Source organism: Cardiocondyla obscurior, linkage group LG06 (assembly GCF_019399895.1).
Source record: "Cardiocondyla obscurior isolate alpha-2009 linkage group LG06, Cobs3.1, whole genome shotgun sequence".
In the NCBI taxonomy this organism is placed as follows: domain Eukaryota; kingdom Metazoa; phylum Arthropoda; class Insecta; order Hymenoptera; family Formicidae; genus Cardiocondyla; species Cardiocondyla obscurior.
The window spans coordinates 7,482,439-7,508,098 of NC_091869.1; the positions used below are offsets into that span (position 1 = coordinate 7,482,439).

The following is a 25,660-nucleotide window of genomic DNA, read 5'->3' on the forward strand; positions in this document are numbered from 1 at the left end:
TGTTTTCTAGTTTGTACATTGTGTTGGATAAATTTGCAAGAACTTGCATACTGAAGTTCTTTTTAACGATGCGATAGTAAAACAACATTTGTAACAACAGCGTTAATGTAAAAATTCTTATCTTGATTGTTAAACTACTACTACTTACAACATTGGTAATATTTCGCGAAGTGAATAATTTACGGTGAAGTGCTCACATCGTTTCTCGTTACTTTTCTTTTAAGTTTTTTCCGACTAGAAGTAAAGGGAATGCAAATGAAAAATAGATAAGCACTTCCGCGAAGTGGATAACGGATATTGATTCTCACATACATTTTATATGTTCGAAACAGATCAAATAGCATATACTAAGTAATTTCAATAATCTTGCGTATTATTAAAATAATTATTGAACAAGTTTGCTTTTTGTGTCTAAGAGATACAATTATCTGTAATCAAAAATGTATTTACGAACGCTGTTTGCTTTTTTAAACGTAATTTATAAATGCATTGAGAGATAAATATAATTACTTTATAATTAATCGAATTATACTTATAGTTAGAAATATAAAATTATAATTGGATCCAATAGTAACTATATTCTTTTCTCAATGTATATGTATACATTAATTAATGATTTTCATGCGGAGAGTATATCGAAGACAAATACTTTGCATATATTACTAATAATTCCGTATAACTCAGACTTTAATGTGTGTATTGTATCTATAAGTTTTCTTGTAGTATTACTTAATTTTATATTGTAAAGTGTGGATTTATCATCCTCAGGATTTTTTTTAAGTAAAATGTATATTCTTTTAGATAAAAACCCGGGGAACTTAACGTCGTCGTTGCGATGAATACCGAAATGGATTACAGTCGGTTCATTTGTTGTTTCCTTCGAGAATGGAGTTCAAGGAAACGTGCGAGATAACTTTTGTATATGAATATTATAAAACGGGAGTGTCGTTCGGTCTATTTTAATTAACCTTGTCGCCGATGGTCATCATTAAAGTATACACGAGCCGCAGCCGGTTCGTCGTCCGCGTACGTTTCGGTAGTGCCGTTAAAGTGACCGGGTTCGAAATTTATCATACAATTTTTATATACGGGAGTGTCGTTTAATATCGCGCGATTCTAAATTATCCGGACAGGGTTACGCAAGTGTGCCTTGCGTGGAGGACCTAAACCAACATCCCCAGCAGCCTAAGAGGAGGAGGAGGAGGCCTAGGAAAGACTTTATGCTTCAGTAGAGCAATGTTAAAGTAAGATTCTTTTTTTTTATTTATCTAAAACTGCTAATCTTTTAATTAAAAAAATTGTTTAATATCGCGCGATTCTAAATTATCCGGACAGGGTTACGTGAGTGTGCCTTGCCTGGAGGACCTAAACCAACATCCCCAGCAGGCTAAGAGGAGGAGGAGGCCTAGGAAAGGCTTCATGCTTCGGTGGAGCAACGTTAAGGTAAGATTCTTTTTTTTTTTATTTATCTAAAACTGCTAATCTTTCAATTAAAAAAATTGTTTATGGTGAATATTAATTTGAAAGTCTACAATATATTTTATATTTGCTTGTTACAGGATTATCGCTACATGGGTAAAAACTCTACCGCTGCGCATCGAATCGGTAAGTTCAAGTTGTTATTTTACTTTATCAAGCTTATCAAGAATTGCGCATGACACATAAAAAATAAAATAGTATAGAAAAGCTTATTCATGAGCTATATATCGTAATATTATTCTTAAATTTTCGACATAAATGCAAAGACTTGAATTTTTTGGAAACGATCTACATGCTTATTATCTTTTTTTGTTTGACTGCATGAAGTGCATAAAAAGTAGATGTTTTTGATGTTATAAACCACTGTTTTGTAAAAGAATTTAAACGTATGCCCTGAATCAATTTTGTTTGGCAGTCGTCTATAAAAAAAAGAAAATTAAAAAAGTATTATAACACTTATGATTATTTGTTTATAACTTCCTATAACTATACATATTTTAACGAAATAACTTTTTAATTTATTTCGAAAATTAATCAGAATAATACTCACATTTCTCTAGTAAACGTTGAACTTCTTGCGGGCTGATAAATTTATTCCATTGATGAGTACCACGAGGTATATTATGCAAAATGTACTCATTCAGTAAAATAGTAGACAGGAGTGATGTTAGTGTTTTGTTTATTGTCGTTATAAAAATTGACTTGCCAGGTTTCACAATTTTCGTACATTCCTGTAAAAAGCATAAAATCATTTATGAAATATTCATAGGAAAGTCTTATTTTCTATTACAATGTACCTTTAAAAATAGTTCTGGGCTCGCTACATGTTCTAAAACCTCTGACGATATAACAGCGTCATATGTTTCTTTCTCATTTTGGACGAAATCTTCTATGGTTGTGTTAATGTAATTTACTCTTTTTGACAAATCGTGATTCAATTTTACGTGGCTTTGAGCAATATTTATCAATTCTATCGAGGGATCTATTCCAGTTACTTGCGCACCTAGTTTGGCTAAGGCTTCAGTTAATATTCCTCCGCCACAGCCAATTTCGGCAAGCTTTAGTTCCTTCAATGGAAGATCTGAGTTCTGTAATTTGACTCCGGCATTTATCAAACCATCTTTTACAAATTGTACTCTTAACGGATTAAACGCATGGAGACTGTTTTTCTTTTCGTCCCACCATAGGTTTGCTAGATTAGACATATGTTCGATTTCGTTAAAGTCCACTGACGAAAATGATTTATTCCTTTTACTGATATCTTTCGATAACCTGTTATATAAGAAAACTATAATAACTAGAGCAATGTTATTACACGTTTACATACATTTATATTATGAGATATAATTTGGAATTACCCATTTCGAAGATTGTTCTTCCACGCTCCATTAAGAGATGTAATAATAATCTTTAAAGATATCATGTTAATGTTTAAACGCAATTGGATCTATAAGTAGAAGAATAAAATAGAATAATTTTCTCTTCAACCAGTAATGAAAGTACGCATCTAGGATGTACTTGAAACATTATTATTTTTTTATATTGCAAATAGAAATAATTTAATGCATAATATATAAAATATGATGAAAGAGTCATTTCTAAATTAAAAAAAGAACGTAAAAAATTAATTTAGGAAACGTATATTTATGCAAAGTATATTTATGAATATTTTATATCTTTTTCTTTACACAAACGAGAAGTTTTTTCAAATAGTATTTCAAAAGAGACACTTTAACTAAGTACTTACGTGCACTTTGAGTTACACTTTAATAATGAACAAACGTTTGTTTGTAAAAAAAAATGTAATTTTAAATAGTGTTTATAATTATAAAAACATTTTCAAGGTTCGAGCAAACGTTAACATAACATTAACATGATAACATATCATTAAACACTGTCTTGATGAATTTGTACCAGAAATCAATTAAATTATCACTGTAATATAAATAATTGTATCCAACGTGCAATATCACTCTTTCGAAACAAAAAATATACATAAAAATGTATTCGTTGTCCGCTCGTTACTGTCCGCACGGTACTGGTTTTCTTTGATCTACTAGAATGAATGTCTACATTCATGAACCTAGATAATTCGGAAATAATATATTATCATAATCGTGACGTAACCAATTATCATATTTTAAATTTTTTTAACACACGTGTCCACTATTCATACGCTATCAAAAAGTAAACAGCACATGAAAAATCTAATCTTTGTACTTTGATAAGATATTATAAGCAGCTTAAAAACCTTTATAGGTCTATGTAACCATCGATATACATTTTTTTCATCATCGTGCGTTGTTTCGTCGTCACCGAAGACTCAGTCGCTCGGGGAAAGTGTTAGGAAAGTATGGTCCAGTGCAGTAAGAATAATCTCCTTGATTCTCCTCAAGTCGTCCGTTTTTTATTAAAGTTGAGCAGAAGGCTCAATGCTCGAGAGACCCGTGTGGCCTTAGTCTGACCAACGATCGGCCCGCGTACAATAGTCGGAAAGCTTTAACAACGTATGCGTTATAATGATTTGACGAACTGGGGCGCTCAGTTTTTCCCGGCTTTTTATATGTCTCCCCGCGTGGTCCTCCGTTTTAAGCCCTACTCCGTCCTTTACATCGAAATTTAAAATTGTTCGTTTGTTAGCGGTTTTATTCGGATACATATTTTAACTTGTTTTAGACGTGTAATGTTTATCGCGCCTTGTTTATTACGATGATGCTCGCTCGTCTTTATTTTTATTGCAATATTTATCTTGCTCGCTGTTCGAGCAACGCTACGTTTTTAGAATTACATTTTATTTTACATTGTCCCGAAATTTCTCAAATTATTTTTAATTATCCGAACATGCGTCTTTTTAGAATCTTACATCATTATTCTTATAACATCGTAATGTTATTTTTAATATTTTTTCCGGAATCTTATGATACTCCTCGCAAGTAGGGCCACCTTTTTTTTTTTTTTTTCTTTTTGACCAGCTTTACGTCGTGTTCCGAATATGGGTATGCAAAAGACGGAAGAAAACGCGCTCTCCCGATCGTTATGACGGGAACTGAGAGAAGATAAACTCGCCGTCCCGCGATCTCTTATTTATCCGGTAAAAAATCGCGCAAGAGCGGATGCAACGTAGAAGCAGTATCGCGTTTTACGGGCGCGTAATACAGCCGATGGCTCGTCGTCAGCGTGCATCCGAGTCGTCGGGAAGTTATTACAACATCGTAATATACCGGTAATTTCCACTTCTCTTTCTCTAACTCATTCCGACAGCCGTGGAGCCTTCGGCAGTTTTTACGTCAGCTTATTCAATTTTCCAGTTTATTTTTTCCCCCGAAAAAAAAAAAAAAGAAAGAACGTTAGCACCGCGATTCCGCTACTTTGCACTCTCGCGACAAAGCTTCTGTCCTCGTCGATTATCCACTACACGTCAATTAATACCGTTCAATTTTGTTTTATTTGAAACGAAATATCAATCGAGTACAAATACGTACAGGAAAACTTTCATATTTTTTTTTTTTTTTTATTAATTGAAACAAGGTAGTTGCGTGTAACGTGTAATGTTCTCTTTTAATACGCTGAACTTGTAAGCGAACAGCGTTTAAAAACAAGCTTACAGCTGATTATGTTACGAACTTTACGCTAGAGCTGGTTATGTGTCTAATAAGTAATGACGAAGGGATGCAAGGAAGCCTTGATAATTCCTCGAGCATGTAGCTACGCAATTAAGGTGTAACGTTTTGAAGTTCTGGTCGTAAACAACGCGGGCAAAGTAGCGGAACCTCCGAGGCTCGGTTCCGCCCGTCAATTGTTACCAATTGTTGCCAATCAGAGTAATACGTGTCATTATGCCGAGAGAAGGCTGGCAACGGTACGCAGCACCCCTGCCCGCGTACCAGCCTGATTACACCGCGGGTAATATTAATTTGCCGCTAATTGGATAGTATCTGGCGGACGCGCGCGCTGGTCAAAATCAGTGTTTTACAGAACGATACGCCTTTGCCTCCTAAAAAGACCTAATCTCCTTTCGCCATGGGCAAACAGCTCGGTAACATCTTGCGCTATACGTCGCGGTTTTTAAGGAAAGTTTATCACCTCGGTATCAGACTCTGATAACGTCTATCGTATTAATTAATATACGAAGCTGCAATAAATTAAGACAGCAGAAATTTTTTATAAAAATAATCTTACGGCTTATATCGATTAACGAATATTGATTTTGAAAAGTCATTGTTATTCCGATAAAGCGTACCATTAAAATCTATCGTTCGTTAAACCCAGCGCGTGTCGGGGCGCGTTAATGATTTTATTTTCCGACGGTCGTTCCTCGCGTGATTTGCATTTATAAAATCAAGACGGAAAAAGCAACGACGACCGCGTTCCACAATAATTATCTTGTAAAGCGCGCGCGTATTAAAAGACAATTCGCGCGGCATGCAGGGGGTGCTTGGAGATTTATGTTTGCGACTTTCCCATCGCGGTGACGCAGATCCTTCTCGTAGAATCATAATCGTTCCACTGCGGCGGACACATTGACGACCGCTGATTAAGCGGCGTGGTGCACTTTGCAATTCAGGAATCCGATGGGCTAGACCACGTAATACTCCGCCTTTCGCCGCCGCCGCCGGTGTCGGCGGCTACTTTGTCCGTGTACCAGTTAGCTGGCATTTACATCTCGATGTGGGAGTAGATTTATTACGCGGTGCCAGCGGCGCTCGCAGATTGTCGCAGGATAATCGATAATTACCCCTTCACGTCATTAGGATTAATTGCGGCAATGTACCAACTTTGTCGGATGCTCATCGTCGTTTATCGCGAATCGCGAACTGGACGTCTCTATTACTTAATTGTTCCCTGCGTTACATTGTCTCCCGCGAGCTCCACCATGTCGCTTTAAACCTCTCTCGCGCCCACGCCTCGAGATCTCGGAACCGATAAAACACGCTCGATGCTTTTTACATCTGCCGTTATTTCGCGAACGGTAAGGCTAGTTAATGATCGAAGATTTTCGCCGACGGGGCGTTTTGTGCGATTTTAACTCGGACGGAACAGATTTTTTTTTTCTTTTTTTTTTGCACGGGTCGTGCTCGAACGCTTGTAAATTTTTTCGTGTAGGGATCCGCGGGTATTTTGAGTGCGGCGGGAAAAGGGCGAGAGAAGGCCCTCTCGTCACTGGCCGCAATTACGTATGGTTCTGGTAACTCGGCGCGATTAGCATACGCGTTGCCCAGGACACCGTTGCGCCCGGCGCTGCGAGACATGGGGGGACCCGAGAATGTCGCGGTGCATCGCACTCCTCGAGGAACACGCGAGGGGAAAGCGAAAAGGGACGCGGAGCGGAAAGGGGAAAAGAAATAAGAGGAAGAAAACCGATGCGTTCGTGCATCGCGTGGCTGAAAGTGAACCAACCGGGCGGCCCCGCCTCCTTAGACAGCCGCCAGCCAACAATTAAGATTTGATCGGCAAAAATGGTCGAGGTAAAATGGCGCTGGCCACTGAATACGTAATGTCCGCGGGAGAACGAGACGATCTCGATCCGCTGCGCTGGGGAAACCGGCGCATCGCGCGCCTCGTTTCGGGCAATGCAATTCGGACCGGTAGCTGCGATTAAGGCGTAAGTGGACGGTACACGGTAGCCCGTGTAATTTTATGCGAGATACCGCGGCAGAGGAAGGCGTTGTCATTCGTCGTAATTTCGCCAACGTGAGTCGCCTTTCGTCAGGTTCATATTTTATTTACGCACACGCGTCGTTTCGCAGAAGTGATTTCGACCGGTTCGATGTTAACTCATTCGATCGGTACTTTGTATACATCGTGATCAGCATGATACTCAAACTTTCCTGACCGTAACACCGTCAAACGACGTGAGCTGCAAATTATATCACAAATTTATTCGGCTACGTGAACTTATCTTTTGAGCCTCGCATATATTTTTAGCGCGTGACACGGCTGGAAACAGCATTAAATAAATTAATATTAAAATCAGTTTTCCGACGTGATAATTAAATTTTCGATAACGATTGATCAACTCGCCTTAGCCCTGGACGCCTGTAAATGAGCAACCGAGCGTGCTTCGTCGCAAAGAATAGAGGTAAAACCGCGCGATCAGACGTATCACATTTGTGGCACATATTTATTCCGTCGAGTACCGATCGATTCCCGTTGTTCGTTGTATTCCGCCTTTGTTCTCCCCGTTTCTTCCCGCGAACCCCGCGAGATTTTTTTTCCACCGCGGCGTTCTTCCTATTTCTTTTTTCTCTCTCTCGCTCCTCCCTTGTTCGCCGACTCGGGGGAAGACTGCGAGCCTGAATTAAAATTGCAGGAGCGATTTCACGAACTCACGATATCGGCGAAAACGCCACCGAGGCTCTAATCATGGCGGATACACGGCGCGCGGTAGCCGCTACCACGTTTTACCCCTTAACTCAAGACTCTCATTACACTAATGTCCCACCAATCATCGGCCCTCAGTCGGAGGCGCTGCCTCTCCCTCGCGAACCCCTCCCCGCATTTCTCAATCACTTCAATCAGAATCATGCAAACCGACAAGGAAATCAAATTCCTCGGCCCCGCCGCCAAGATTTCTGTGAAACGAACCGCCGTACTTTGTATTCTACGAAAGCAGCAAGTTTGCGCGCGATTCGGACTCCCCGATACCCTTCCTCGTATTACTCAACCGCTTTCTCCGATCGCGTCAGATCGCGCGGCAAAAGGTTCGCTAGGCGCGCAATTATTTCATTTGTATGGACATTATGGTTAAAGCGAGACGTTCCTTTGCCCCAAACGTCCGGTCTTTCTTGCGAGGCACGGACGGCCGCAACGGCCCATCGAAGTCTTTAACAGGGTACTTCGCGAAATAGCCGAAGAAACGCTCTTTAGCATACCGGGAGGGCCAACCGTTAAGGCGGTCGTTAAGTTTATGGGGGAGCGCGAGATGCGAGAGGTTGGCAATTAGATGCCTTCTGTGAACACTGTGATCTTCGCCACGCGAAAGAAAACGACCGCGTGCGCGCAAGGCTCCCGTACTCGGTGGTAGTCCCCTCGGACGGCGAAACCAAGTGCGTTTATATACACGCGGATGCGATCGAGAAAGGAAATTGAAATGCGCGAATGGCTCCGTCCGCGTGATTCACGCTTACCGGATTCGAACGATTTCACCCCGTCGCCTCGTTTAAACATCGAAGGACCAAACGTAGAGAAGACGCGATTAAAACTCGCATGCTGTGCAGCGACGGAAAAAAAAAAGAAAAAAAAAAGAGAAAACGGTGCGCAAGAGTCGATCGTGCGATTCGTTACTTCAAACGCAGCGATGGTTGGAACGTTGCTGTGTGCGCGGTATCCGCAAGATTATAATTTACATGGCTGCGCCCGACAATTTGCATAAATCGGCTGTAATGTTACGAAAGACCGTCGTTGCCATTAAAAAGAATGTTTGCTCGCGTACTACGTGTCACCGCGCGATACAGGACCAGCTTTGCTGATTTCGCGATTAAACTCGTCTTGGCGCAGCCTCGCCGACACCTCGTTCCCTTCTTCGGGCAGGTCGCTATAACCGACTGAGAGAAAATATTTTACGGCCACAGATAAACGTCGACGAGATCAATTTCCATAATCCGAAGTACTGAAAATTGGCATTTATTGCGAAAAGCGGAGGGAGAAAAAAAAAAAAGAAAATCGACGGACGCGGCGCGTTATCGAGCCTGCAATTTTGCGCGTTCGCGACAAGGTAGGCGAAGGCCGAGTTCGTTGACAATTATGAGAAAAGTTTCAAGGCAGCCTCGATCGGACTAAAGTAGCGTCGCGGATGAAAACGCCAATGTCCCAAATTACGAATAGCGACGTAATCGAGCGACATTAATGTACATGATCCGCGTTTACGGGCGCAACCCGCTATTTTGTCACATTGCAACATCCTCCGTATAAACCTCGGGAGAGAGAAAAAGAGAGAGGGAGAGAGTGGAAAGGGGGCGAGAGGGGTACCGCGCTTCCCTCTTACTTATCCGCGCGGTGAAAATGGCGCCGAGAGGAAGACGGGACCAAAGGCAACGCGCGGCAAAAGCTATGCTTCGCAGGCTCGGGAGAGCAACCAACCACTTATCATTAGCCGCATCTTCCGCCGGGCAGTCTGGGTAATTGTTTCCTCCGGTTTATAGTTTTATTCCGACTCACCGGCGCGATGATATCTCTGCTCGTTTTATATTCCTCGAGGCTATATCGGCCACATCATGGCCGCGCGTCTACCTTTCTCCTTCTTGGCCACGGCACGCTCGCCTAGCCCGCTCTTTTTGTCCCTTTCAGCATCCGTTTACTCCCCTGTTCGCCCTTCTCACCCCCTCGCGGAATCTCTTCTCCCCCCCCCCCTTCGTCGAATTCAATGGTGATCGAGGAAGCGACCGGGTGGCGTGCCGCGATACACATCTCGCGTAATTCGAATCGATCGAACGTTCGCACGCGAAGCGAAACTAGATCCGCCGAATTACGGCAACGATAGGGAGATTCCGCTTCCGACGAGCCGGCTTGTACGAGATTGAGCGATATATCAACCGACAAAATGGACCCCGGTTCTTTCGCGCCGATCGGAGAAACGGTTCTCTCTGGAAACGCCATTTCGAAAGGGAGGAGGAGGGCTGCCTAAGCTAGGGAGGGTCGAGGATTCACCGGCGAAACGACGCGCCCATCCCGCCGGGTCGCGGAGAGCACGAGGGTTAGGCGAGCGGTACCGCCGACGGTGGCATTAAAACCACGTCTAGCCGGCGCGATATGGAAATATTCGAGCCGCTTGTAATAACACGGCATCGGGTGGCCCGTCTCGTAAACGGCGACGAAGACCTCCTCACAAAGTATTTTCGTGGAAGCCGCGCCGCGCTCGTTCTGCCCTGGAAATTAAGAGTCTCGCGTACGAGGGCGGCGCTCGAAACGGGGCCTATCGTTTAAGTCGGATCTCCATGCGAGATTACTGCCCCCGGGGGTGGCCGTTGCGCCGGCGACCGCGGCGATGATGGAGGCGGCGGTGTCGACGATGGTGTGCCGGTACACCGCGTGTATAGCGTCAGCGGTGGTAGTTGCTCGGTGGAAAAGGCGGACTCCGGGGAATCCCCACCCATGCATAATCTAAGTAGCTTTTATATATGCACGAGTCTGCAGCCGCGATAAGCGAGACTTAAACACGTCCGCCGAACGGCGATACCGCGCGAATTTAACTTTCGGCGTGCACCGCCGACGATTTATTTTCCAAAGTACTCGACTTCTTTTCCTAAATATTGGATATTTCTTAAAGCGTAGGTGATTTTAAAGTTGCCAGGAGGACATCTCTTAAATGCATATAGCTTTTTTTTTTTCTTAAACATACATCGCCCTGCACTCGCATGTTCGTACGAGGCTCGCGCCACTTCTAGATTTCACGTGCGCGCAAGATCGATCGGAGATTGATATATTCCTATTGTGCCCCGAATACAGAAGGGAACGAATTTCACGGCAGGATACGGTTGCAGGGGTATTAAGAAGAATTCGACAACGCGTGCCGAAGTTGATGTGAATTTCTAGGCGGCCTGCCGTGTGGGCGTGAGGGTGTCGCAGCTGCTGCCTCTCTCTGTGCACCGTGCACGCGCCCCATGCTAGCCGCGTACGCACGTTCCCGCGTGTCGGATTGTAAAAAATCCACCACTTCCGAAGGGGAAAAAGAGGGGGGAGGGTCGGGATGCGAGAGTAAAATAGTCTCGAGTAACAGGAAGACGTAACGAAAGAAAATGTGCTTTGCTCTTCGCCGACTTCCGGATCCTCCAATTTTTTTTTTTTATTATTTTTTTTTTTTCCGCGCAGTTTGTAAAGTAGTCGATTTTATTAAATTTATCTTTGATTACGCGCTACATTTTTCATTTTATTTGTGGAAACATTGGTGTCAGTCTCGTGTCGGAAATAAAAGAAAAACGGGGCCGATGTTTTCAATAACGATCGCCCGCGCTGCTAACAACCTTTTCATTTTCGATCGTTACACGTCTTTATTTTTTCTCCTAACGGGCGAGCGCGCGAGTTGCCCACGCGCGTATATGTATACGCGCCGTGCCCGAAAGCGACTGGATCCGAAGCGGGAATAATTTTGCCTCCTACCAGCTCACAAATTCTAATACGCAGGCGAGCGCAGTAATGACTACAATCATCCGGGACCGTACAATGCTATCTGATCGGATCACAAAATGGGCACGTCGTTGTTTTCAAAACAGGAATGATTGTAGAGCTTTGCGGCGCTCGGCAGATGCTACGCCTTAAAAATCCCCCGTGTAATAATAGAAATTCGTTACCGCGTAAATTCCGTTGATTTTGACGCAACGTTCGAGGTGCGACTTCCTCGTCAAATAGAGATCGCTCGGAATGTCGAAAAGGACCTGTTCAAAATTAACGCGGAACCGTTCCCACCTCCGTTTATTTCCAGTAGAATATTTAGGACCCTAGGTGTGTCGTCGATTAAAAATATGTCCGTAGCGTGAAAATTTCCATACAGTCGTGCCCCGCTTCGCTTTCGGGATAATCTAGTCGGACATTCCGTTGTGTCGTTTCTACCATTGAGCGAATCGATTGACGAAATCGTGAGTCTCGTGTTACAATCCGGCGTCGCTGAAAGACCGAGGAAATGCGCTACAATAACGAAAGGACGGGGGCGTTCGAACGCGGAAGTGTCGAGTATTCGGGAAAAGACGATGGTCGAGGCCTCAATAGAAATCGTTACTTTGAAAAGATCACCCGCTCCTCGCCGTGGTCGCGGCGATCTGCGATCCAGAATCCGGCGAGGCACCGGCTTTGAAGCGCGCCGCCGCGTTGCGAATGCGCTTCTTCCTCGTTTCGTTTAGCCGCCTTCCAGCGGCCATAATGCTGACTTGGGAATATCAGATCCCGTTCGTCATTGTTACCCTCGATGCATCATGTGCCACGCATGATGCAGTGAAACTCCGGCTTCGCTTGTGACCGCCGATCGATCACTCTACCGTTATGCAAGAGTAAAAAGAACCGCTTAATACGTTTTTAATACATTTAAATATTTCTCGAACAGACCCATTTTTTTTTTTTGCAAAGAATATATTTTTAAAATTGTTTTAAGAGCGTTACTCGGTTTTCTTATCCCACGCGCGAGTCATTGCTTTCGATTCCATAAAACGGAAACAGGCAGTAATTGGTAAGATAATTGAAAAATTAAAAGGGCGGGCAAACGTGAAGATTCATATATTAGAAACGAGCTAACGTCGGACGTAAATTTCTTTTTTTTTTTTAATACTTTTGCAAGAAGATTCGCAAGAAGATCAGTTTTGGATACTTGGATATTTTTGGTATTTATAATGTCGAGGAGTTTTACTGCAATTTTCATCATCGAGTATTTATTGACGAAGTAACCTTCGCCGGCATTTTTCGTTTGAATCGTTCGAACTGCAAATCTGCAATTCATAGCTTCCTTGAGCTAGATCGTAATTACATAATTAATCCGTACACGACGAGAGAGGAAGAATACGTAATGTACGCGTCGCTTGCGGCTCTGTTCATTGTTGTCCTACAACCGCGAATTGCATACTCGTATTCATGACAGCATGTCCAACAGATATACGTTTCTGTGTACCTATCAATTCTTTTTCTTTTTTTTTCCCCCCTTTGTTCCATTTGCGTGTAAGACGAAAATTCTTTCAAATTAAATTTCGACACAAATACCGATGAGAAGCTCGTCTATTTAAAATTATTTATTTTCTATTCTTGACAAAATATTTGATACGTAGATATATTTTTTTACAACGGTGTTAATTTTCTCCTTGAAGTTACGATAATAACTCTTTGGAAAGTAACAGGAAGACAAATATGCGCTCGTTATCGCAAATACTCGATTATTTCCCTCGCCGGTAACAAGGGTTACGATATTTACTTCGTAATGACGGAGCTACTCGTGAATTACGATATCAAACGTAAGATAGACATGCGGGACGAGAGAACGGAGAAAGAAAAACGAAAGAAACAAAGGGGTGGGGCGGTAGGGAGATAACTCGAAGTGTCGATGAAAGGGAGGCTGGGAGCCGTCGTTGCGAAACAGCAATCGCGTAGTACGCCACCCCGTCCGGGTACGAACCAGGCGGGGAGTATTATACGCTGAAAACGCAGTTTGTCTTATCGTCCACCATCTAGCCACGGCGAGGAGCATTGCTTTACGACTAATGGACTTGCATCGGTAAATCACCGGATACAATGCGCGCCGGTCCGCACACGATTTACGAGGGTCCAGTTGCGCGCGGCCGAGTTCCGCGCGGTATAAAAGAATCAGGACGAAGTTAAAAGCGAAGTGCCGCGACGCTGGAAAACGGAACCGGGGGCAAGGGAAGATTCCCGAAGACGCGCGGTATCGATCCGTAGGATCTCCCGCCCTCCGCTCTCCTCGCCTCTCTTTCTTTCCTCACGACCATAAATACAACATCGTAAATCACGGCAAACTTAAACGGCATTCGGCAGGGTATTTTCTTAACACCTCGTCGGAAGGGACGCCTCCGTCGGCAATGAGTATCTCATCCATTGATAAATTTACGACGACTAGAAGAAACCATGCGCGCGCTATTTTTTTAAAGACCCCAATACCGAACTGCGAATGAAAAAAAATCGTGCGACTTACCAATCTGCATGAGCCTCAGCGGAGTTGTAGAACTCTGCCGGTGACTGTAACATAAAATAAAACATATTAATGTAGATATGTTAGTATCAAAATTAATATAAAGGTAAAGCTTTATTTTTTAAAGATTTTCTACAAAAGAAAAAAATTTATATTTACCTATAAGTTGCTCCGCTGATGCAGGATACCCTTCCTGGGCCTCCTCCTCCTCTCAGAGAGCACGTGTCGAGTCATCCTTCCGCGCACTGGACACTCGCGAACACCCCGACCGTGATTTTACAATCGCGAAAATTATTCATCACTTTCACGCGTTCCTGTCCGGCATTTGCGTTTAGAATAAAGCCAAAAAATTATGCCCGAATACTTTGCGAAACTCCCGAAATGACCGACGAACCGACTGCGACACGTGCTCTCCTCACACGGAGAATCACACGTGCTCTCCTCACACGGAGAATCACACGTACTCTCCTCGCGCGGAGAATCACACGTACTCTCCTCACGCGGAAAATAGAGAGGAGAAGATAGTTCTCGTGCCGGACAGTTTTCGTTGAACGCAAATGCGAATTACTTTCGGTACAGAGCACGTGCTCGCTGCACAGTGTGTAGTACGTGTGTGCGCGCGCGACCGCTGGAGAAGGACAAAGCGAGAGTGGGAGTAGTGGGGGAATATACCTAGCTCGCGGCACGTAGGCTCGCGCTCGCTCTCACCCCGTCTTCTCCCTGTCTCCCCCGCGGCTATCTGTTCGTTACTCTCGTTCGATTTAATTGTAATATTTCGGATCAACCGAAGAATCTTAAGGACCTCGCTTTACATAGTAGGCAGTTTAATGTGACACCCTCTTAACGACATTAAAGGTAAAGATAATTATTTAAAAGGCCTTCTATATGTGGATATCCTCTTTCCGATGTCATTATCAGCTAAATCGAGGTGGTATCGTGCTAGGGACGACACGGAACGGGAAGTCCATCGGATTAGTGGGATGGAAACGAGAAGAGTTTACTCGATATCATACCACGTATCATTCAATATCTAATTCGCGAGTGCATTAAGACGATTATTGCGATGGTGCTTCAATTTCAATTACTATTTGCTGACCGCCCGTCGACCTGCGGGATATACGGAGTTACCGTTGCACTTTGATATCAGGTAAAAGATGAGGGTCCCTTCGACCCAGGCGCGATCACATCTTGAAAAGTACTTTCGATATTTTAGAGCGAAAAGCACTTAGAAAACGCCTCGGGTACGGCGTAATAGTAATAATAATGTTATCGAGCTTTTATCTGAGCAAGAAATAAATGTTTAGCAAGGTAAGGGTTACGGCCGCGTAAACAGGGATACGGGAGGCGCGAGTAAATCTATAAAGAATTGAAAAGGTTCGCCTGAAGGGGGCATAAACGATCGCGTTTAGCGAGACGTAATGTCAACGATATTTTTCACGTAATCAACACGAGGATCGAGAAATTATAAGATTTTTGAAATAAACTTTTAATTGCAATCTAAGTTATTTAATGTGTGAGAAACAAGAGAAGTGGTACGCTGTTTAGAACTTGAAAATAAAAAACGGGACATTTATACGTTTAACATGGGGAAAAAATTCTCTCGCGATGGAAGTGTCATCTTGATGACACTTTCAAAGGAACTTCGCGCGCGCGGCTGCCAAAGAGGTGGCTAATTAAATTATTTCGTGCATCGATTCAACCGTCAAAGAATCCGTCGGTTACCTCTTCGACGAGTCATCGTTCGACTCGAGGGGCTATTGTATTCATCAATAGTTTGGTACATCTCATCAATTAAAGAGAGCTCAAGAGGCTGAGAGAAACGAATTGCCTTCTTTTGAATCGAACGTTAAATAATATGATGTATCTGTTATAATTCCCTTCTTTTTTAGAGCTCGTTATATCATATATCTATATCTTTCCTGCAACGTCGTTTTCCTTTTAAAATGCCCGGGAAAGAAAATTTTAATTATTTTCCGCGCTGCTTTGGATTTAAAGAATACGTATAAGATTTCGGGCGTATCGAAATAAATGACTGTGTCGCAAACACATTTAAATTAATTATATCCGATTGTGATTTGCATCACAAAGTACCTGTTGGTACTGCACCAAGTGACTTTTATGTTAGGCCGTGGTGGCTTCTGCCCATTAAGCGGATAAGATCTTCGACCGGTTGATCGGACCTTTACTCTCCCGACCCCAATTTGTATCTTTCCACCATCATCGACGTTGCCTTTACGAAGCCGGCTTTGTCGGAATGCGAAAAAGTGACGCTTGGCACTTCGATAAGATCGCGGCGATGCGTTGCAAGCCTTCGGGAAAAGTTGCTGAAAAGAAAATAATGATAGATGTCGAATGCAACAAAAAAAAAAAAAAAAAAAAAAAAAAGAGAAAAAGAAAGAAAAGAAAATTTTGTCTCGATACGACTGAGAAATCGTTTCACTCTAATCGCGTGTCGCACGGGACGGATCTGAATCTCATGCGCTCTACGTGAGTGTGATTGATATTCTCGATGATGAAATACATTTGTCATTCTACCGAGAAATTTTTGGATATCGTTGGCTGAATTTTGAAACTGAACCTCGCAGCATGATGCAGGTTCACCGAGAAGAATCGGGTAATGAGTTGGAGCAGACCTGGCGCCAGCGGCGGCGTCACGGCCTTATTTAGTTGAGACCATTTTTTGTCATTTCCCCCCCTGGCTTGATAGGACCACAAGAGTTGCCGAAAAATACAATCTCGCTTACCGCGCTGTATAAAATAATCGCCGAATTATTTTAGCAAATCCCGACAGTTTTTTTTTTCTTTTTCTTTCTCAATCTTTAATTAGTCTCCTTTCTTTTGCGGCTTTTACGTTACAATATGCATCAAGCGCACGTGTTTCTTGCGTAATGCCGGCATAGATCAAGGTTGCTTCACAACTTAGAAAAGAAACACGACAAATATATAGTTTGGGTTAATTGCGTAAAAGTTTAGGAAAGTTCCAAAGGTGCGTGCGACGAAAATATCGCGCGAAATGTTGCCGGACAGTGGCGTTCGATTTACGCTCGATCAAATTCAATTAAAACGCGTAACGACCCTATTCGAAGGTCATCATGGGACGGATATTGACGGGTCCAAGGGTTCGACATGTCCCGTCGCACTTTGAATTACTATTGGATTATACAGCCAAATTCAAGGTTTTGGCTTCGGGCTGCACGGCGCGGAGGAGAAGACGAGGGTCTGACTGCCGCTTTATTGTGTCGGCTTCTCTCCTTTCGCTTCATTCGATAAAGGATAGCATTAGTAATGGGTTTTAATTACTTTATAATGAGGCCGTGATTTGGCTTCCTTGGCTGGCGCCAAGGTTGGGTGTACTTTAGAAAAAAAAAAAAAAAAAAGGCATTGCCGCGGCTCTCGCGGTTTGCTGGCAGGTTGATAGCTTTATACTCGGTTTTATAGCGAACAAAGAACGCGCGTAATTCCGTTCTTTCAACGTACGATTACGACAGCGTCGCCGTTATTATCAGCGTTTTCGACAAAATAATATGGAGTTATCGTTTATTTCGAAACCGACAAATCCGCAGCGTTCAATTTAACAAATGCAAAGACAAGTACGGAAGAAACGATTAAAACGGAGAATAAGCGATATATACTCGTAATTGAGTGTGATTATCTAACGACGGTATACTTAAATGAAATTATCTTACAAAGAAGGGAATACACGTAATTACCAGAAGAGATTGCCAGAAGAGATACTCGATAATTAATCTCGCGTAGGGGATATAGGCCGATGTTTATTGGCGACGGTGACACGTGTTCATCCGAGCTCGTAGCCTATTAACGATTCTGAGCAGCTCATTTAGATACCTGCGTCTTTAGCGTCGAGAACGACGCGGGGAGAGGGATGAGAAAGGAGAACGAGAGAAGCGACTAATGCGTCTGTGGCTACCTGAAAAAGCGTCCGCGCGGCTGAGCATCAAAGGATTCTTTGGCGCCGGCTGCATCCTTCCGAGACATCGCGTTGAGCGCGTCGAGTTGCGGAGAGACTTTACATAAAATCACTCCGGTGTTTTACACGGCGGAATCGTGTCGGACGAGACGCAAGAAGTCGCGCGGGTGACGACACGTGGCTTTCGACGATTGCATCTGCGTTTATATATGATCGACAAATCTTTCTCTCTTCCTCTCTTTCTCTCTCTTTCTCTTCCTTTTTATTAATTATTTTTTATTAATTATTTAATTTATTTTTACAAATCTGTAATCCCTCCTCTCGCATTACATGCCGATTATAAACTCTGTGAACTTCCTCTTATCTTAAAATTGATAATTCGCATTGGAAGAACAAGTCTGTTTATCTGCGCATTAAGTGCAATTTTGCTCCGGGCGATGTGCATTTGAATTAACGCTTGGATTACGAATTGCGATATTCCCTTTTATCGCGGCATGCTGAACGTTCTCGGAACGCGTCGGCGATCATCGTCGGCTCTTTCCTCCTGTTAATGACAGTTACCGCAGGAACGTCGCGAAAACCGCGGCAGATCCCGGACGTGCCTGACCCTGAAGCGAGACGCGGCGCAATTTTACTTACCGTCTGTTTAATTCGATCAATTTGCGTTGCGGGTCGCGATAAATCCCGCTAGCAAATCGAATGCAAATTGCAAATAAATTGCAGCCCTACTCTCGTCATTTGCGCGGCATGCAACTGCTTCTATGAAACAATTTCCCTCTGGCACCGCGCGTCCCGGCGCCCCCATCCTCCCTCCGCCCCCTTTCCCCTTTCGGAATCCCTCTCCCGTCGCTACGTGTCCCTTCGTTGCCGGTACTCTGTATCAATCAGCTAATTACTCTGCCCTTTGGGCCAATTATATCATTATTTAATTAATTGCGTGTGCGTAATTCCCGCGGCCCCGACTCGCCCTCGATTTCTTACCGCGTTAATTACGACCCCCTCGATCGCCGTTGCCCCATGTGCGCCCGGCCACGTACGAGTCCTGCAAACGCGAGCACGACACGACCGCGGGCGATATTTGCATCTTCTTACGTTATTATCGGACGAACGCGATCGACGTCGCGTGTGTGCGGGCCACTTTCGGAGTCTCATCGCCGATACGAGCACCGCCGCGGATTACACGCTCGCGTAGCCATCCCCCGAGAAGTATTTACGTTCCGTTTGCATGGAACGAGATACAGAGGCGATTTTTGCCGTGATACCGCCGACGTAATTCCGCGAATTTAAAAAGAAATAAATAATATAAAATGTGACGTTCGGTATCTCGCGAGATTTTATTATCGACTCGATTTTTCGTACTCGCGTGTTACTCCGATGTTCCCTTCCTCCCTCCTGCCATTAATCGACGTCCAAGTTAACTCGCGAACAAAACTACATTTGCGAACTGCGACCGGCAACGGATCCACCGTACAATTACCCGCCATTTTCAAGTATACACACGGTGCGTGCACATACGCGACACGAGCGAGTGGCTCAGCGGGTGTACACCTGAACGTCGCCATGCCTCGACTTAATATCGATCGCGGATGCTCGGTACCGACAGGTAGCGATGCTACGAATGCATTATGCACGCCCGTACGGAAAAGACGGACTGCCTGAAACGACTCGTTTACTCGGCGCGACGCGTGTCAGTTGCGTGGGGTATTCTGCAAATTGGTTGTGCGAAGGGTGATTTCTCGATGAAAAAATAAAACCGGGCAATTTTGCTTTGTCATTTAACTATATAGAATTTAATGATTAATCGCCTTGGCCCGCCATCTGCGTCGCGATCACGTATATAAAAAAAACTGTCACGGTTTCATGCGGAATATATTATTAATTATGCGTGCGCCGAGTGAATTTTTAAAGACCAAGTTGCGCCTCAAAGATGTTCCGCGTGTCGTCGGCATTATTAATTAATTAATATTTAATTAACAATCGCAACAGAAACTGCGTTAAAGTGAACTTAAATTGTATGTTGCAAGATATCTTTTTCAATTTTGTTTCTATAGCTAAAAGAAAATCCGTGGATAAATATGCACGGTATAAGATACCGATCGCATGCTGCACTATTATTTAAGACCGAGCGTTCTCAAATCGTATCGGACACGTTCCCCCGTTTATAAAATAGGCGTATCGTTGCCGCTGTAAAATTAAGTGACGGCCCACGATTGTATCAGTTTTCCCATCAATCAGTCCCTTCGAATTGCAGACCGTTGCGTCTGTCAACGACACGAGAAAACCGCTAATATGGCATTTCGTTGAGCACTGAAATTACGCCGGTAACTTGTAATCGTTCGTTGGCCCGTTCAAAGCTTAAGAGACCCCTTTGCCCTCGCTTTTTGAGCTTGCGAAGTTTCTGTTCACTTTTCACGCAGTTGTATTCGCTCGCCCGCGTATTTTACTCCGCCGGTTTCCCGCTGGACTCCCGCAAAAATGTCGCGCAATCGTCAACCGCAGATGGCGAACGTGACGGACGATAAAGGCCCACGTTTCTGCCTTGTACGTGGAAATCGTTTTTAAGTTGGGAGAAAAAAAAAAAAAAAGAGGAGACTGAGGGCAGATGAGAGAAGAGAAAACGTATTCCTCCGGGATGTCCGCGGGCTTTATGTCTCGTCGTAAACCGACTATACTTTCGCCGTTTCGAGGAGGGCGGTGGCCGCTGCCACCTTCGGCTATAAAAGGCGATCGACCCTACATCCTCCCGCGGCTAATGAGCCGTGTGTGTTTATGCGAGCTACGATTCGGCTACCGGGTTCCTGTGGCCCATATAACCGCGGTCGTTAATCGGAATTTATATATAATGCCGCATGACGGACGAGTCTGTCGGCAATGGCCGCGCTTATCTTTATTTCGCGTCGGCCGTTTTGACGAGCTTTGCATTGTTCGCGATATAGTATTAGAGAAGGAATAATGAATAGCGCAATAAAACTGACATATTTAAAATTTATTGCTTGGCGGTGTAACAAAAACTCGTTTGATTGACCGCGCTTTAGTAACGCAACTATACGCGATATTCATGCGATTCGGAATGCATTTAGATAAAGTAGAGGCAAAGATTTAGGATAATCGGGATTTAGAATAGTCGAAGTGAAGACATAAGGAGACGTGAATGGCATACTCGTATAAAGCCGCTGGCAGGGAACTCGACTGGAATTAAAGCTCCAGAACCACCCAGCGACGCCCTGGACCACCTAGGGGTCGACGGGGGCGTTAGCTCGGCCCGTCCTTGATACGCCTCTGCGTGTGCTGCCGTTGAGACCTCTTCGGGGGCCAGGAGCCGCCGCACACGCGCTATTCCGCCGTTACTCTCAAGAGCACACGCGTACCAGCCGGGCTCGGAATTATCGCGGTAGGGGCGTGGACCGGGGTCTCCCTCGTCGACCCCCGAAATCCGACGACGCCGACTCTGCGGAACAAAAAGTTAAGGGTGACGAGCGCGCGCTTGGTCGGAGAACGAAAAATAAACCGATGCCCGTCGATTCGTAGGCGGGTAAACGTGACTTCTGAAATTAACGAGCGTTTATTAGTTCTCGATACTTTCGATGCGATAGACATTCACGACGTCTTAACGCTAGTTACCGCTTCGCGCTTAAGCGATCGCGTAACGAACCTCGAAATTTAATTGCTCGCGAGGTTCGGTTAATTGCGAATCTTAACAACTCCCTTGCGAGCAACGAGCGTGGGGAAATGACGCGCGATAAAGCGAGACAGAAGTCCGGCATATGCGAGTCCGAACCTTCCCTTCGAGTAACAAAGATCACGAGCGATCGATCGGCTGTCTCGGTCGGAAACCAAGAAATGTATTTCCCCATTTTTAGAAATCCGTTGCCGGTCTAATTTGTTTTCAGCGGTTCGGTCGGATCTTTTCGAAAGCTAATCTAGCAGCCGGAAAAAAAGTTATAATAACGACTGCGTGGGCGGGGTTTTTGTCCAGCGGGAATATCTAGAAGGAGCACAAAGGATTTTCCTTTGTTCCACCGACACTTTCGGGGCCCAAGTCTTGATTCATTTGGGAAGCGAAGCGTGGGCTTGGCAAGATTACTGTTTGCTCAACTCATTAGGAAAGCTGATATGTTATTAAATTCGTAACAGGTTCCAAGTTGAAATTTTTTTCATGAGGTAAATGAGGTATCGAGAGTTCAGACCAGTAGCGCTCGCTTTATTATCTTTTGCGGGATTTTAGATTTATTAATATAATTAAAAAAAATTTTCAGAGGATATTGCAAAAAAAAAAAAAATTTACCGCATGTAAAGACTAGCAACTCCTTGCGAACGCGGCGAGCGCGATTTAGACGTCGAGCGCGTGAGATCAATCGAGCGGCGATTTATCGAGCAATCGATAATTGCTCACGCTAGAGAGATCTGTGGTGGGAGGTAGTGGGAGAGAGACGTATGCTCCGGAGAGTTAGTTGGTGAGAGACGTACGGAGAGCGAAGGTTGCCTCTTGCAAATGATTTCATAATTAATAATTTGGATCTAGCGATTCGGTATCTTATTTTGTGCCCTGCTGGTTGTTACACCGCGATATTCTTTTGGTATTAAAAAAATGTACAGTAGTTTTGTACTCCTAGATTACATTACACCTTCGATTCTTTCTCGCGATTCTAGACCTTCTCTCGTTCCTTGTCTTATATTTCGAGAAATTAAAATATAAAATGTGAGGACCGTGAAAAAAGCACTGTCTGCGAGAGTGAGACGTGCTTTGAAAGTCCGGCGCAATAGGTCGCGGCGACGCGGGGTCGAACGTAGGTACAAAGCACGAGTTGAAACGGTCACCCAACGTACGTTGCGTTCTCGTAATCGGATCCGCGCACCCCTGCATCCTCAAAAGGTAAAGCGTCCGGGCGTCGAATTCAGCTGTTTCCGGTGGGCGTTAACGTGGAAACGGGTTCGCGATTTCTTTCGGTGCCCCGGTGCAGAGATCGTGCAATGAGAGACTTCCCGCTATACCTGCGATAAAGCGCGGAGCGCCAAGTACAAAGGGTGGCGAGGGTACCGCGGGAGCGCGGTGCGTGAAAGACGCCGAGCGAAATCGCATCCCGATGGGTGCGGAAGCGACGATGGTCGCGGCGGCAAAGGGTGCTGGCGTGTGCCCTCGCCCTTAGATCTTGCGCCTTCAGAGGCGTATCCAACAAACTCCCGTCGCGGAGCACCGCGGGGTACCCGGGGTGCCCCTCAGACGAATTATCGTCCCGGGAGGTATGTTCTCCCTCGTCCCTCTGATGACAGACGCCGCGATGATTACGGGTGTCTCGGATTTCCTCGCACTATACGAGATGTCGCGGAACACCGGCGTTATTGTCTCCCCATTTGGGCCTTGGAACGATGCCGCACCGCCGCTCGCTCAAGTTTTCATCTAATCAAGAATTTAATATTTCGCCAGGCGTTTTTTTGCGTATGTATGCGCAGGGAGGCTGGACTCTGTATTCGGCATCTGTTCACACGATCGTTTATAGAATTGTTTGTAGGCCGTTATATCTACAAAGATTGACAATTACAGTCTTTATAGTACAACATAATTAAATGAAAAAATACTTTTTATAGTTATTAATTATAGGCATTTCTTTAAATTACGTAAGCTACAAGTAATTAAATTAATTGACGGACACCGCGGTGTATTCTATAGATACATGTTTGTCGCACGTTAAAGTGAATATTGGACATAATGTTCACTATAATATTCAATATAATGCTTTAAAAACATGTTCAAGATTATACTCGTAGTGCGCGGGATCATAAACAAAGTTCGAGGTCGGGCGGCTCGAGGTGTTATTGTTCGCGCATTCCTTCGCTAGCTGCGAGCAAACGCGGTGTTAACGGTGCTACGCACGTGGCGAACAGTAGGTATATTTGATGGACAGGACTATCGGCTATCGCGAATTAGTGTCTGTAATTAATAATCCTCATATGGAGAGTACGTCGACAGCGAGTACTGTGCACTAGTATTAGTAATTTCGTATAACTCGAAGACTTTAATTCTGCTCGTCGTATCTATACGTTCTCTTGTAACATTACTTGATTTTACATCATAAAGTACTTCCTCCTATGACGACCTCGTGGGTGGATTTAACATCCTGAGGACATTTGATCTAAACGAGACTTTTCTTCTGTTCAGAGTGAATCCGAAAATCCTTGTCGCCTTCGTATTAAGAGATAAACTTGATTATTTCGAGAGTGCCGTTTAAAGAAACGTGCGAGATAGCTTTCGCGTTTTAATATTACAAAACAGGAGTGTCGTACGGTGTTGCTCGACTTTGATCAATCGCGTCGCCGATGGTTATCATTAAAATATTACACGAACCGGTTCGTCGACCGCGTACGTTTTGAAAGAGTCGTGTAACAAATCGGTCGCAATATTTATTCTGATTTTTTTATTTTTTTTTTCTATGATAATATCTTTCGATTGTTAGGTATCTGGGTGCGAGTTTTGAGTGTCGCGAGTGTGGAAGGAGACCTGGACCAACATCCCAGCATCCTGAGAGGAGGAGGAGGCCTAGGAGAGGCTTCTTGCATCGGCGAAGCAACCCTTGGGTAAGAATCACTTCTTCTGTACATAACATTAATAACTTTAACGTTTCGATCATATAAAACTTTATTTTTAATTATTTATTTAATAGACAAATTAGAGATGCATACATTTTTTTTAACGATATAAATAATTTTCAGCATTTAAAAAAAAATTTTATTTTTGTTTGTTACAGATCAACGTAGCTGATTAACTTCGCCTCTGCACATCGATCGGTAAGTCAAATACTTTTTTTACGGCAGCGGTATAAAGAACCGCTGACTGCGCTTAAAAAATATTAAAAAATTGCTTAAATCGAGTATTATAGGAAATTTGCGCAAATTCGGTGTATTTCGCATACTCGCGTAAAAAATCTAATTTGGATTCGTAAAAAATATCATCATTTAATTCGTCTTTGTATCGTTATTCCCCCAATAAAAATTAAATTTAAACAAAAAAAATACTAAAAATGAAGCTGATATTTACTCTTGTAACACGAAGTGAGCCAAACGAGAGAATAAGTCAGAAAAAAAAAACAATTCAATTCGATTTAATACGACAATTTGCGACTTCGCGTATGACAGAGCCAGTCCTCCGACGAGGAAGACATTTCGCGTTCGGCGTTAATTGTGGCGTCAATAATGATTTTACAGCCGTGGTGAATATCCACGCGCCGAAACTGCAATTGCCAGTAGTTTGAGGGCCGCGATTAATCTTGAGATTAAAGTGAGAGACTTTGTCGGCTGTAATTGATGTTGAGGGAGCGAGAGCGAGGGGCAGCGAAGAGATAGCAGGAAGGACAAATAAGAATGGTAATTATTGTAATCTCAACGCGGTGGGAGGACAGCTGGGAGGTCCTGCTGCTCTCTTCGCTCCAGCCGTATCTAATATTGGAGGTTACCGCGAAATTATCTTCTCAGGAGGTCCATTTCTTTAATTTGTATTATTATTTAAGACGTCTGTAATCGAGATTACGTTTTCAACGTCACGCCTCGTATCTGTTAAACAGACATTAGGGAAGAGACATCACTTTTTAGCGCCGCTTTGGGATTAACGCGATTAATGAGATCGTGCGAATTCGAAATAT

The 25,660-nt window shown here is 43.9% G+C and overlaps 2 protein-coding genes across 5 annotated transcripts in view; one reads left to right on the plus strand and one right to left on the minus strand.

Moving 5' to 3' along the window:
• Positions 1 to 25,660, plus strand: part of LOC139103361 (uncharacterized) — a 156,873-nt gene that overhangs the window by 3,521 nt on the left and 127,692 nt on the right. The window contains exons 2-6 of the mRNA XM_070657939.1: positions 802 to 1,244; positions 1,336 to 1,443; positions 1,560 to 1,605; positions 24,479 to 24,599; positions 24,770 to 24,809. The gene's annotated coding sequence lies outside the window, so the exon portion shown is untranslated. The remainder of the gene's footprint in view (positions 1 to 801; positions 1,245 to 1,335; positions 1,444 to 1,559; positions 1,606 to 24,478; positions 24,600 to 24,769; positions 24,810 to 25,660) is intronic.
• LOC139103358 (ubiquinone biosynthesis O-methyltransferase-like) lies at positions 1,485 to 4,281 on the minus strand. 4 transcript variants are annotated; one of them, XM_070657935.1, is made up of 6 exons: positions 3,761 to 4,281; positions 3,227 to 3,562; positions 2,838 to 2,926; positions 2,277 to 2,751; positions 2,030 to 2,210; positions 1,485 to 1,898 (listed from the first exon to the last, which is right to left on the minus strand). In XM_070657935.1, exons 3-6 carry the CDS (start codon positions 2,900 to 2,902, stop codon positions 1,768 to 1,770), a joined length of 852 nt encoding a protein of 283 aa, XP_070514036.1. In that variant the 5' UTR covers positions 2,903 to 2,926; positions 3,227 to 3,562; positions 3,761 to 4,281; the 3' UTR covers positions 1,485 to 1,767. The 4 variants fall into 4 exon arrangements, with proteins under 4 accessions (XP_070514036.1, XP_070514034.1, XP_070514037.1 ...); XM_070657933.1 differs by having other exon boundaries at positions 3,731 to 4,281; XM_070657936.1 differs by lacking the exon at positions 3,227 to 3,562.

Excerpts from the sequence above, each read along its gene's own strand:
- LOC139103358 (XM_070657936.1), bottom strand. The coding sequence starts at position 2,902 with ATGATATCTTTAAAGATTATTATTACATCTCTTAATGGAGCGTGGAAG. Across the intron at positions 2,752-2,837 it reads AAGAACAATCTTCGAAATGG|GTTATCGAAAGATATCAGTA; the intron begins GTAATTCCAAAT and ends CTTATATAACAG. Across the intron at positions 2,211-2,276 it reads GCCCAGAACTATTTTTAAAG|GAATGTACGAAAATTGTGAA; the intron begins GTACATTGTAAT and ends TGCTTTTTACAG.